The sequence below is a fragment of the Lingula anatina genome, chromosome 1, assembly GCF_051362555.1.
Source record: "Lingula anatina isolate TDL-2025a chromosome 1, LinAna3.0, whole genome shotgun sequence".
Taxonomy (NCBI): Eukaryota; Metazoa; Brachiopoda; class Lingulata; order Lingulida; family Lingulidae; genus Lingula; species Lingula anatina.
Window position 1 is genome coordinate 18,549,684 of NC_141767.1, and position 13,138 is coordinate 18,562,821.

The 13,138-nt window shown below is 32.6% G+C and overlaps 1 protein-coding gene across 1 annotated transcript in view; it reads right to left on the reverse strand.

Moving 5' to 3' along the window:
- Positions 1 to 1,217: 1,217 nt before the first annotated feature.
- The window catches only part of LOC106150987 (ras GTPase-activating protein 1), a 31,202-nt gene continuing 19,281 nt past the window's right edge, over positions 1,218 to 13,138 (reverse strand). The window contains exons 9-24 of the mRNA XM_087018726.1: positions 12,121 to 12,286; positions 11,332 to 11,414; positions 11,053 to 11,126; positions 10,696 to 10,780; positions 10,060 to 10,283; positions 9,557 to 9,633; positions 9,099 to 9,283; positions 8,405 to 8,564; positions 7,183 to 7,325; positions 6,710 to 6,825; positions 6,218 to 6,304; positions 5,837 to 5,904; positions 5,403 to 5,491; positions 5,071 to 5,148; positions 4,227 to 4,385; positions 1,218 to 3,501 (exon numbers count right to left, since the gene is read on the reverse strand). Of these exons, the coding sequence (XP_086874852.1) occupies positions 3,427 to 3,501; positions 4,227 to 4,385; positions 5,071 to 5,148; positions 5,403 to 5,491; positions 5,837 to 5,904; positions 6,218 to 6,304; positions 6,710 to 6,825; positions 7,183 to 7,325; positions 8,405 to 8,564; positions 9,099 to 9,283; positions 9,557 to 9,633; positions 10,060 to 10,283; positions 10,696 to 10,780; positions 11,053 to 11,126; positions 11,332 to 11,414; positions 12,121 to 12,286 (1,869 nt within the window). The 3' untranslated portion in view covers positions 1,218 to 3,426. The remainder of the gene's footprint in view (positions 3,502 to 4,226; positions 4,386 to 5,070; positions 5,149 to 5,402; positions 5,492 to 5,836; positions 5,905 to 6,217; positions 6,305 to 6,709; positions 6,826 to 7,182; positions 7,326 to 8,404; positions 8,565 to 9,098; positions 9,284 to 9,556; positions 9,634 to 10,059; positions 10,284 to 10,695; positions 10,781 to 11,052; positions 11,127 to 11,331; positions 11,415 to 12,120; positions 12,287 to 13,138) is intronic.

Genomic DNA, 13,138 nt, shown 5'->3' on the forward strand with positions numbered 1-13,138 from the left:
TCAGTGCAGTAAACAATGTAAAAGATAATACTATCACAGTACTTTCACCTCAACTTTAGAAGAAATATTAAATCAAGGATTGTAATTCTGTTGCTTAAAACTAGGACCCAGCAAACAAAAGGAAAAGGTCCATGGCAAAAAATCAATGTAATTGGTACAGCCTGCAAACTGCAGAAGTTTGCAAGTTTTTAAGACTAGCTGTTGCCATTGAGGCTTTCAAGTAAAATAAATCATGTTTTTAGATTAGTAATTACACAGAAAACTTATATACAGAAGGGACAACTAACAGGATATTTGGATACTTGGATATTAATTTTTTTAATGTTTTGCAGTAGATTTTAATGTAATAATATGCATTCATACCTTCAATGCATTTTAATTTGCCATGTGGTGGTGAATGATGTGTTTGGAGACTGTTATCCAAGGTATAATGCAATTAGTATTAGATTCCCTTATACATTGGTTTAACGTTAATGTTGAGAAGGCAATCAGGTGTGATCACTTGTGGAGAGCATAATTTAAAACAGGTTCATTTTTTTATGAAAATGTCATAGGTAAATCAGGCAATAGACAAGAGGGGAATGATGCTATGGATTATTGGTAAGCAAAGCATAACACAGAACTGAATGTATGTTGAGCTGGCTTTTTCATACAGTCTGACTGAGCAATTAATCGTGTTCATTTATGGAGCATTAAGTTAGTTATTGGTTAAATTTTTAAGAAAATTTTATCAATAAGTGGGCGATAAAACAGACAGAACTGATCCTTATTAGTACACTAATTTAACAGTGTTACACAAATTACGTATTTGCATAATGTACTGACACTATACAAAATCTGGTTGAATAAGCAGTTGAGATTTTCTATGCAGAATTTAGTTACTAGTTGGAAAGCAAATGAGACCATAAGCACATATTTAAAGAAAAAATTTGCACATTTAGAGGAAAAACAATTTGGTGGAACTGCTTGATGAAAACTTAACAACATGGAGAAATCATGTGAATCAAACAGAAAATAGGTTATTCACAGTTATGATTATAATCAAACGATGCAATCAAAACAGCTAAAGCAGAACAAAAGGCCTAGTCAAAGGAAGAATACCTCTTTCCTGTTTTTTGGTGGGTTCTAGCTTAAAATAAACATAAGATACCTTTGATGAATTACAAAAAGTTATCTGAAAGTTGAAATGATATCTACTACAAAAAAATCCCACAAACTGTCCCTTAAGACATGTCTTTATTTTGCTCATCTGTTTAAAAGACAACTGACTGCATTTTGTACAGCACCCATATTGCAAATATCTGGTCAAAGAGTTCCATCCCTAAGCAAAATAAATATCTGGCATTATTTAAAACAACATGATACAAATACAGAAAGATGTTCCCATTTTCTTACAAATAAGTATAGATAAAGAAAACCCACTGAAGGGCCTTCTTATATGTTGCTGTGCTTGAACAAGTTTAGTAAAACTGCAGCATGAGTACAATAGATAACAACTTAAGCCCTTTTCTCATCGAGCACTCCAGTTTTCTTTATCAGTTTAAGAGAATGACAAGTTAATAGCCTGGCTATTAGTATTACATAAGAGAGTCACCTAAAGTAGCCCTCATACTCAACACAGACCAGTTTACTAGAAAAATTTTGATTTGTAGATTAGCCTGGGTGAAAGTAGCAAAAACTAAAAATCGTGAAAAAAAAAAAAAAAAAAAAAATCAGAGCTACCAAATTGGCGGAAGTGAACTTGTGAAATTTAGTACCACTTGATGTGAAAAGGACTTAAGAAGATAGTAACCATCTGAATACACTAATGAGTTCCTGAATGGATAAAGTATATTTCACATTCAAGTTAACACAAAGACAAATGTAATCATATTGTCATTAGTGCCACCATTCAACCTGTATTCATCTTCTTTTTATTTTAATTTATTTTTCTCAATTAATACTTTTTTATATATATATAGCAGAAAAAATAACATCATATTTAATGGAACTGCTTTAAAGTTTTGATTTTGGTAATTGTGTTGAATAAATTCAGTCTTAACACAGTAAACATTGTATCAGTAGAAAACTGAATAATCAAGTACCTTACGTATTAAGTAGAATGTGGCATCCCTTGCATGATAAGCCACTTAAAATAATTGACTACCTTGCATCTTCCTGTTAATATTATATAAAAATACCAAGTAAAATTACAGTCTGTAATAATTGAATAATTGAATATCCATGCATGATGCTAACACACAACCTTTAAAACCCCATCTGCAATTTCAGTTGCTTCATTTGTTTCAATTATAATGAGATGCACATATAAAACAAGGTCTTCTAACCATATTTAAAAACAATGTAATAATTTGTGCATAACGAGTTATGATTTGACCTTGAAACCAAAGTTGTTATGGCTGGTTATAGCAACATTACAGTTCTCTGTTCCAATTTAGACAGCTTGGTTTTCTGTATAACATTTAAAAGAAACACAAATTGCTATTTCAAGTATATTCGGAACAATAACAGCAACAATTGGCATATTGATCATGCAATAAATAAATGAAAAATAATGACAACTTCAAATCCTATAATTTACTGATGATAATGCTTCAAGAATAATAGGCATCCATTATTAAATGCTCAAGAATAACTGCTTTTCATTTAATGAATTCAAAATAAAGTTTATTATATGAAATATCAATCATCAGAATATATTGCAGTATAAACCAAGTGTTTTGTTATGAACTCCTTTTTTGAGCATGCATATTTATTTGAGCTTTTCCCTCTCTAAAAAGAGAATGACATTGACACCATTTGTAAGGCCAACCTATTTAAAATTGCCTCTTAGGTTTTGTTTAAACAGGCTATGTTATCGACAATTTATTTAATTATTGCAGCATCTGATGGATTTTTTGCTCTAAATTGTTGATAGTATAATGAACTGCTCATTTTCATTAATAAAAACATTTTTCATCATGATGCCCTAGCAAACTTTTCCATTTTTGTTCCAACATAACAACACAGCCTGACAAAAACCACTTGTTAAGCATCTAATAAAAAGTGTGACCCTATGATGATGATGTGAAAGTGTGAATAAACTTGAACAATGATGCCTTTCTTCCAGCTTTTCACATGTATTTCCTATACATAATGTATTGCAGTGCTCTACTTCATGGAAAGACTTATGCATCCTCCAATAAATGCCAACTCATATATTGCAGGTAAACAAAATGCCACAGGCCTGAGAACCCTGTTTTATTTTGTCTGTTTCCTTTTTCCTTTTTTTTGGACAGGGAGAGGGATGCTCCTCATGCACTGTACCAGGTCAGATTCTCACTCTTCCTTTAAACCTTTATTCTACACTGGGATTTTGCACTCGTCAGCAGGACAGGCACAGCTTTCCTCCAAATGATACAACCCCATTTCATATGGAAAGTGTCATTAAAGATTACCTAAATAGTGCTGCTTATGCTTGGTCAGCATATCTGTCACAGTCACGAGTCTTTTTAATGAGTGCTGAAACAGAAGTAAAATGTGTAATATGCATTAATGGGATGATAAAAAAACCTAACTCATTTTCGGCAATTAAAAAGGTACACTGCAGCAAAAGACACAAAGGGGCCATTCAGATTAGATGATTCAAGTACCAACTGATCCACCGACTAAATATGACCAAGCCCACTTCAAAAGTGATGCCGCCAATTCCATGATGGTCTCCCCGCCTTCACTCACGCCATCACTGCAGGGGTCTAGCCAATAAACCTCAGAGCTGAGATTTAATCTGTTTAATGGCACATGTGGAGCCGGGTAGACCATTGGAAATCAGCAGCATTGCTTTTGAAGTGGGGTCAGCCATATTTAGTCAGCAGATCAGTTAGTACTCGGATCATCTATTCTGAATGGCCCCAAAGATAAAGGTACATGAGATACAAAGATAAACCATGAATGCTTATCAAATACATTCATCTCCAAAATGCTTGATGTTTAGTTCTATAAACAGGTTTATGACATAAAATTTCTAATTTCAACCATCACAAGTTAAATTTACAAGTTTCCACTATCAGACTGCCTAAAAAAATTAGAAGTTTCGAAATTAAATTAATTATAGAATATGGAGTATTTATAGATTAGGTCAGTGGTTTCTGAATACATTTGGTAACTGAAAGAAAAGCATTGAAATTTCCAGAAAAATTGCTATAAAAAGGTCTAGGGGTCTTTGAATACTGTTCAAAGTGGCCTACCTGTTTCTTCTGGTTCCTCTGATCCCCCTGTGCTGCCTGTGCCTGGTCTAATGCCTGAAGCTCCTGAGCATGGGAAGTGCATATCTGGTGCACATTAGCCAAGTCCCTTCCAATATCTGCCACTTGGTAGTCACCCACTACAGGGTACTCTGGGATATTCTGATATTTAGAGCAAAAATATCCAAATGCAATAGAAATATATAAGATTTGCATGTACATGACATGCCTCTTTCTTGTTGTGCTATTGATGAAGCTAGGAAATCCTGATATGTATTGTTAAAATATATCAAAAAATATATATTTTGAAATATAATCACACAAACATTGAGAATACACAATTATACAGAAAGTCCTTGATGTATGAATGATGTATCTGGAATATCCTGAAACCTAATGCAAATTTACCCCGACAAAACTCAAAGATAATTATAGAGAATAAGAATAAGCTATTTTTCCTATTATTGTGGTTTGAATAATAAACTCGAAGGTTGCAGTTCAAAAGTTTTCAGAACAGGGTCATAACAATAATTTACCTGTGCTACCTTAACTGGTAATGTCAAAAGCCACATGATAAACATGTTATGTCTTCATTCTACATTTAAAGGTCACCCCCTGTGCTGTTTCAACTTTACTTAATGGATGAAATATTGTGAGTTATAAAATGCTTTGTAAAACCTCTTGTTCTATTCTGACAGAGAGAGTGTATTTTGCACCTTCATTAATATGCTAAACACATTTTGGCAAAAACATTTGACTAAAAACATGTTCATTACAAAACTGTAATAGCATTTTCTTCTGTTATTACTTTAAAACTTAAACATTGTATTACTTAACCAACACTTACAGACAATTCATCCAGAAACATGACCATCCTTTGTTTGTTTCCAAGGATAAAAGGATTAACTACTTCCATGAAGGGTTCCTGGGAAATAGAAAATTTGACAGGCAACTACATTATTTAAAATAAAAGCATTATAATATTTTTAAAAAGTGCCATTTTATGTAAGCATGTACATAGAGCACTTAAACTTCAGCAAATGCAATTGTTAAAATTTTCTCCTTACTATTTTGCTTGATGGAATAAAATACTCTTAGACTAACATCTTGTTTTATAATCTTCAGAAAAATTATCCAAAATCACTAATGCATCTAAAGGATTTCTTATTGTCCTGTTACCTTTGCACCAAATTCCACTAAATTTGCTAGGTTCTGCAGGGACTTTGCCACCAGTTTTAAACTTCTAGCTGCCACTTCTGAAGGAGTTTCTTCATGATGAAAAATAAAGCATATGGCCCAAGTCAAACTTTTTCTTAACACCATTTTCTCTACATAAGATCTGTCAATTTAAATAGAAATGGTTTTTACTCCTGTAACCCTTTAACCATAGAAAGACAACGTGTTAGTGGGCAGAAAAGAACAAAGAATTAATGATCTTTATTAGAAAGAAATCCCACCTGACATAACGTTTTTAAAAACTCACTGGCCAAGTCTTTTCTCAACAAAATAGACTTACAAATAAATGGTTTTAATTCTAGCTCCTAAAACACTGAGTGATATGTCAAGGGTACAAGGTTGGCCAATGAAACAATTATCTTTTAGGGAAATCCTACCTGTTATAATGTTAAAACACTTGGGATTAAGTAATGCTGGACACAACAGCCTCAGGAAAATGAACCCGCTAGAAACAAATTCATCTTCATTAAACAACATATCTTGCGCTGGGAAGAGGGACAATTACTTGTGTCAAAAAATTGCAGGTTTATGATTTATAAACATCACAGGGTTTAAATTTACAATGCTGAAAACAATGAACAAGATCTGATATTGATTCACTGCTTTAGTGTCCAGTTCCATTTCAAAGCAAGATACACTCATGTAAATTTATGAATATTTTCTTTATTGATAAAATAATAATATCCTTTTTACAAAGCAACAAAATGTATTCTAAACCTATTTTATCATAATACAAATTAGTTGGATAAGTTGCCTACCTAACTACTCTTGTCTTTACTGTTTCATCTTCTGGCCATTTGGAAATTACTTTTTTCTGCAAGCATCCACAGATATATCGAAGCACCCTAGAAGAACATTTCAAGTATTTGCAATTGGCTGCATCTTACTAGTTTTTTTATACAAATTATGCAAACAAATTTGTTTTTACTGTTTGTGCATAGCTTTCTTTTAATTGCTTACATCATATCAGAATGATCAACATTTGAACACAGACAGAGCAGTGAATGAAAATGGAGAATCAGAGAGGCATAGCTGCCTCGTAAGTATGTACCACTGCTATGGTAAGTAGATTACTGTGACATAAAGGCATTTTCAGAGCAACAACAAATTGATTATTTGCAGTAACTGTTAATCATAAACAGGTGTAAATCCAAGCCACCTTCAGCTCTACACTGACGGTACAACAGTTGCATCAGCAAAAAAATTAATGACTATTTCTATGCAAAAAGGACTATTTCTATGTTACTTACAAAGGACACTTGTCTGTTGACATGAAAATATTTCGAACAACATCTTTAAGCACAGATAAGAGGTGTTCTTTATTGGCAGTAGCATCTGTTGGGTTGTCAAGAAGGGTTGGATTGAGCTGAAACATAGAAGGAATTCCCTTAGTATATAGCACTAAGAATCACTCTTGTATGTTTAAGAACAATGAAAATATTGTTATCCTATTATTGTATTAAATATGGAAATCCACAAAAACTGAAAAATATTATAGTAAAAAGAGTTTTCCTTTGAACATATAAATGTGGAAAGGGAATGTTGCCATCAATGACAAATTCAGGTGACTGATATACATCCAAATACAAAGTGTTTGTAAATAAAAATCTTTCAATAATGTTACACGTATATCATTTCTCTGATATACAAGAGAGTATCAAAAACACCTGGTATCAAAATTCAACAAGAAGCTATCGGGTCATTATTGATAGTCTTTTCATACCTCACATGATTGCCTTGACTCTATAATTTTCATAACAGATGATTTAGCAGCATGATGCACAAAGTCTGTAGCAACCATCTTCATATACTGATCCATCAGCGTGGTAGCAAAGGAAGTTGCACGGAACAAATTTGATACAGTACCTGTAAAACAAAAGAATCAAAATTAAGGCTCTTAAAAAAAATAATAAATAAGGCGGAAGTCAAGTGAGAATCTCCAAACCTTAACCCCACAGGGACTATACAATGCTGACCTAAAAGCCTCCTCTGGGCCCCAATTAGTGTGCACAGGTACAAGTTTTTGGCCCTAGATTATTTATTTGCAAACATAACCAACACAAATTAAACATTTTTAGCAAGCCAAAACTTCAGGCTAAATGAAGATGACTTCATAAATGTGAAGTCATATAAGTAATTAGAATTAAGGAGTTTTAAAATTGAATTCTTATTTGAAAGCTACATGGGAATATCAAAAACTGCATGTTACAATGCACATATATTGTTCATAATGATGTAACATAAGTGCACTTTACACTCAGAAAAATGAAGCATGATTCTTGTTTTAGTGTTTAAGTTGTTTGGAATTTATCATAATTTTTTAGATGGTGAGAAGTCACCATTCTGTTTCTAGTTTTGAAATTTGCACCTATAAAATCATGTTTTTCTCACTCCTCTTACATTAAAAAATTCCCTTAAATAGCTAAAATGAGAGCCAAAAACATAGCTCAATGTGCACAATACTCTTTTCATAAATCACCTTATAACAGGGAACAAAATGTCAAATTTTCCAAGATACACATACATGCTGTTCTGAGCCTTGGGGGTAAATGAGAAAAGAACTGCATGTTTGGTGATGGTCTCTATGGGTTAATATAAATGTAAGTGATATATCCTTTGTTGTCAGTTTCAAAACTTTAATGCCACATCATATATTTGAATTTTAACTTCAGATATTACAGACATGAGCTTAGGTTTAAAAAAAAAATCTCTGAACATTCATTGAATCTCAGAGAAGAGGAATCTAAGGATTCATCAGAATTGAATTAAAAAAACACAGAATTCTGAGTTCTGTTGAAATGCTCAGGTCGGTATTAGGAAAATGAAATTAAATCCCAGATATAAGGAAACTAAATTTAGGGCTAAGATTAAAGTTATGGTCTGTCTGGAACATTTCACTAAATTCTCTCAGTTTACTTTTTTAAGTTTTACCAGCTGTAACTTACATTCTTTATCAATTTCCCTGTCATTCATTGTGCGAATAAGATGAGACTCCTGTTTTTCTTTGCGAAAGATATTTAATAAGGATTTGGCAAGCGGAATCCTATCATTTCCACAAACTTGAGTTAATGCCTTTACAGCCTCCAAGTCCTTGGCTAACAGAAGCTGGAACAAAGGGATATGTATTTATGTTGAACTTCACACTTTATTCTACGCATTAACTGATATTAACAATACTCAACTTTTTAATATACACAAATAAATTTCTTTTATTCTCAGGAGAAGGAACTTGTGTGAATAATTTACCGTAACACTCATTCTTCATTAATATAACTTTTTTTAACTTAATGGCTAAAGATTGAGTCGGTATTAAACAAGCCTGGGACTGATTTCGCAAAAAAAAAAAAAAAAAAAAAGAAGGGTTACTTTGGTCCATAAAATTGGTCTAAACTTACAAAAATATGTGGTCTATTTCACCTCAAAATAAATCCATAGCAGTCCACTTAAATTAAGTATTGGTTTGAAACACAAGTCACATCCTTCCTGTTATAAAACAGGCATAATATTTTATTCAGTTAGGCTTCCACAGATTTAAATCTGGTCAAAGAAAACACATCTTAATCTAAAACTCAAGACAAAATTTCTGGCAAATTTTTTTTTTTGGAGAAACCAGTCCTTGACAAATTATACAGGTCTCACCTCCTTCAGACTAGAGTATTCATTGATTGGCATGATAATCTCATGCAAGAATTTACATTTGACTCGAATTGATCCCATTTCCTCATTCCTGCCTTTGACTGCCTGGACTGCTGTGGGGGACAGGCAGTACCACTCCTCCTGGTACTCCCCCTGGTTCAGCTCATTCAATAAGACAGTCTTGAATACTACAATACATTAACAAAATAACATAGAATTTCATCCGCTGTGTCATACACTCAAAGTGAGAATAACACTTTATTTGAAATACACAGCTAAAACTTACAAAAATCACAGCTCCAATATTTCATTAGAGAATGCGGCTACAGTTGCTTTTATACTCATCTAAATGCCAGTACAAAGTCTGTTCCAAAATAATGGAGAGAATTTAAAAATTATTATCAAAAAGCCTCACTAATATTCTTTATGAATTATTTAAGAACATTGTTAATTCTACTTACAAACTTCTGTATCTTTGGATCTCCTTCCCTTATTGTGAACAATGACAGTAAAACTATAGATATCTTGAGGAATATCCCTGTAAATGACTTGGTTAAATTAAAATATTTCTAATACTATATTCCACTCAAGTGGGGGTACAAAAGTTATATCAAACTTCCCAGAAATGAAAGAATATCACACAAAACACATCAACACATGCTTCAACATATGAAATATTTTAAATTTGTGTCTATTATGAAGATCCAACCAAGCTGGAGATATGGTTCTTAGTCATCTAACCAACATAAACCTCTAATTGCCAAGTATAAGGCAAGGAGCTACGATTTCTGTAATGTCCTTAAGAAACATGAAATAGAGGAGTGTGCCAACCCCACCCATCCATCCAGCCTCACGCTTGCAAACTAAGATTAAATTACCACTACCTTAACAGTACTACAATTGTTTTTATACGATGCATACTTAATAGCACTTAAAATCCACATTTTTCACACTTGATACTTACTCCAAAACAAACTCATCTTCCCATACTGGATTTGGTGCCTCTTTTGCCTCTGTGCGGCAAACTTTGACCTCATTTATTGAAACTGTGCAGTAGGGATGAGGCACACTTTTTACAGGAAGACGGTGGGCATCTAATACATGAATGTTCAAACTTAATAGCTGTCTTAAGGAACTTTTTGCAGGAGTGGTGTTGATACAGTATGGTTTCAGAGCCTGCACCCATTCCTATGTTGAAAAGAAAAAACTTATTGTAAAGTAAAAGTGTTTGTAATTAATTAAATAGGCCTACATTTATCAAATAATTTTAACAAAATTTAATCAGAAATATTGTAAAAGAACCTTATGATGCCTAACTCTTATCTTTTATTTAATATATGGACAGGTTATATATATATAATTTTAAAACAACAGACCTATGTAGTTTTTTAGGGTTTAGTGTAAATTGTCGCTGAATTTTAAAGATTATTATAATGGTACATTTGCTAGCAATTTCCAAAGTTCAAATTTTAATGTGATATGTAAAAAATGCTAACTGTGGTCTAACTACAGGTGTTGATAATCTGAGATTAAATTTGAAATATTCAATATTCACCAAATATCACTTAAGTCAAGGCAAGGAAATAACAGAAAATATTACCTGTGCAGTATCAGCATTTTCAGCACACAAATAATGGACTGAAAAGTGGTTTAAGGCTCTAACCACCAGCTGAAAACAGCTGGGCCTGCGAAAAAAGGTAGAAACAAAACCCACATACATAAAAAAGTCAACTGATTAAACTGGGATGAATGGGAAAAAGTGAAAGTGTGCACTGACAGATTGTGTTAATACTAGAAGAACACTACAAAGACTGTCAACTCTATCAACTTGCAGGTATTAATACTAGTCAGACAAATGACAACATCAATAAAAAATAACCAAATAATAACAAAAATAAATAAATTAACCTATGAGTAATTATGGTTAAATTATATCTCTTTCAGAATGGATTCTTACCTTCCAAATAAACTGTCATGAACTGGGTAAAGTGAGCTGTAACTGAGGTCTATCAGACCTTTTGGTTTGGAGCGCTGTAAAAGTAATTCTGGGTATTTCATTACTTATCCAATAGTAATTTACTTCAAAACCTACCCTACTCAGTAGTTTGAATTCATTTAAAATCATAACAACAATAAAATTAAAACACGAAAAAAGTGAAATGCAATGTTGGATGCCCATCCTTAGAAGAAAGCACTTAAGACAATATAACTTCAAGGAATTTGTAGATCTTTGTACCTTATCATTTTCAAAAAAGTATAACTGATGCTCGGTCCCATTCAGTACAAAGTGCATATTTTTCCATTTGTTTCCCCTTTCACCTGCAAATGTAAAGGTATCACATTATTTAACTCACTGATAAAAATTGCTTACAACAGATATCTTTCCTTATGAATTAAATGGTATAATACCTTGTTTTAGTCAAAAATTGTAATTTTAATATTTTTTACTCATCCTTTGGGATAAATATGAACTTGTAAGTTGCAGATGCTGGAAAATCACACACAAATGAATAGCACCAGCAGTGGTTTGATGGGAAAAGGGTTATCTTGAACACTTTTGGAATGTGTAAAATGCTAGGGCTGTCAACGTCTATTCAAATTTTTACGAGACATTTGGGCAAGGGAAGAATCCTCCTCTGCAAAACCATGTTTGAACGTCAAAAAAGACCCATAATGAATATGCAAAGATGATATCTGTCACAACTAGCAAGAGAAAAATCTCTTGATCTTAAAACAATAATTGAGAATATTGTAGGTAAAGGGAATTCAATTTTACAATCATTGCACATAATATACAGAAGTTTTCAAGCTGTGAAGCATAAGGACATTAACTTAATCGTGATACTGACCAGGACTTTTGGTAAAAATATCTCTTTGAAGTTTGCATAACTACATGGTTTCTAGTATTTAGTATTTAGTAATTTTGTAAATATTTCAAGGTACCTGCAGCCTTATTATTAATAAATAAAATTCTTACTAATACCATATCAATTTCAGGCAATTCTGAAGACATAAAGAGACTTACTTTTTTTGTTCAAAAATCCTTTCAGGACAATGTGATCATTTCTGTTGATGAGAAAATTTGAACCACTACTTTGCATCTGCCGTATTGTAGCATAGATCTGTCTTGTTCTTGCATCCGTTTCATCTGTATCCAGTTCATGGATACATTCATCACCTTCTGTTGCATTCTGTAATTTTTAACAAATCTTCAATGATCAAAGAATATTTCTAAAATCATAATGACGTTGACATAAAAAGTATAAGTGGCCTCTAAAAGGCCATGTTTTGCTTTATGCGCCAATAATTTATCTCTTCTACTCCAAAGCATTAAATTATGACATTTTCAAACAATCACAAAATATCTAAGCTTTTTGTCATATGGATAATATATGTGTACATGTACATATTCTTTGTCTAATAATTCATTGAAAATTCACAAATATTAAACAAGGCAGCAAAGCTGTCAAATGTACAGACAAAAACCAGAAAATAAAAACGCAGGAAATAGGATACTGTCAATTCTGATGAACTAATGTATTATGCTTACTGTAACTGCATAGCCAACATCAAATTCTTATTCTGCATAACACTGGATTAGGATGAAAGTAAAATGTGTATCAAGCATCAGACTAAGTTCCCATACCTAGATCAATCTAACAGGATCAATCCAACTCCAAGGGGTTTCTCACTAAATTGCTTTCAGTTTGAGAGTCTTAGGATTCTGGCATGCCAGTTTCAGTAGGCGTGAGAGACAACTAAGCCACTTACATTGATTGCAATTTAGCGAGAATTCCCATGGAGATAGATCGATCCACAGTTAGCGTGATAGGGTCTGGAAATAGTCCCTAAGGTGTCAGGCTGATAAGAGTTAAACTTTGGAAATGCCAGAATGAGGTACAGTGAAAATTACACACACACACAAAAAAAATTGCTTAAACTCATAATATATATATATATATATATAATTAATTTTTTTTTTTTTTTGGGCTGTATGTCAATCCTAAGAATCATTCTTGTAACTTAACAAAATACAGAAAATG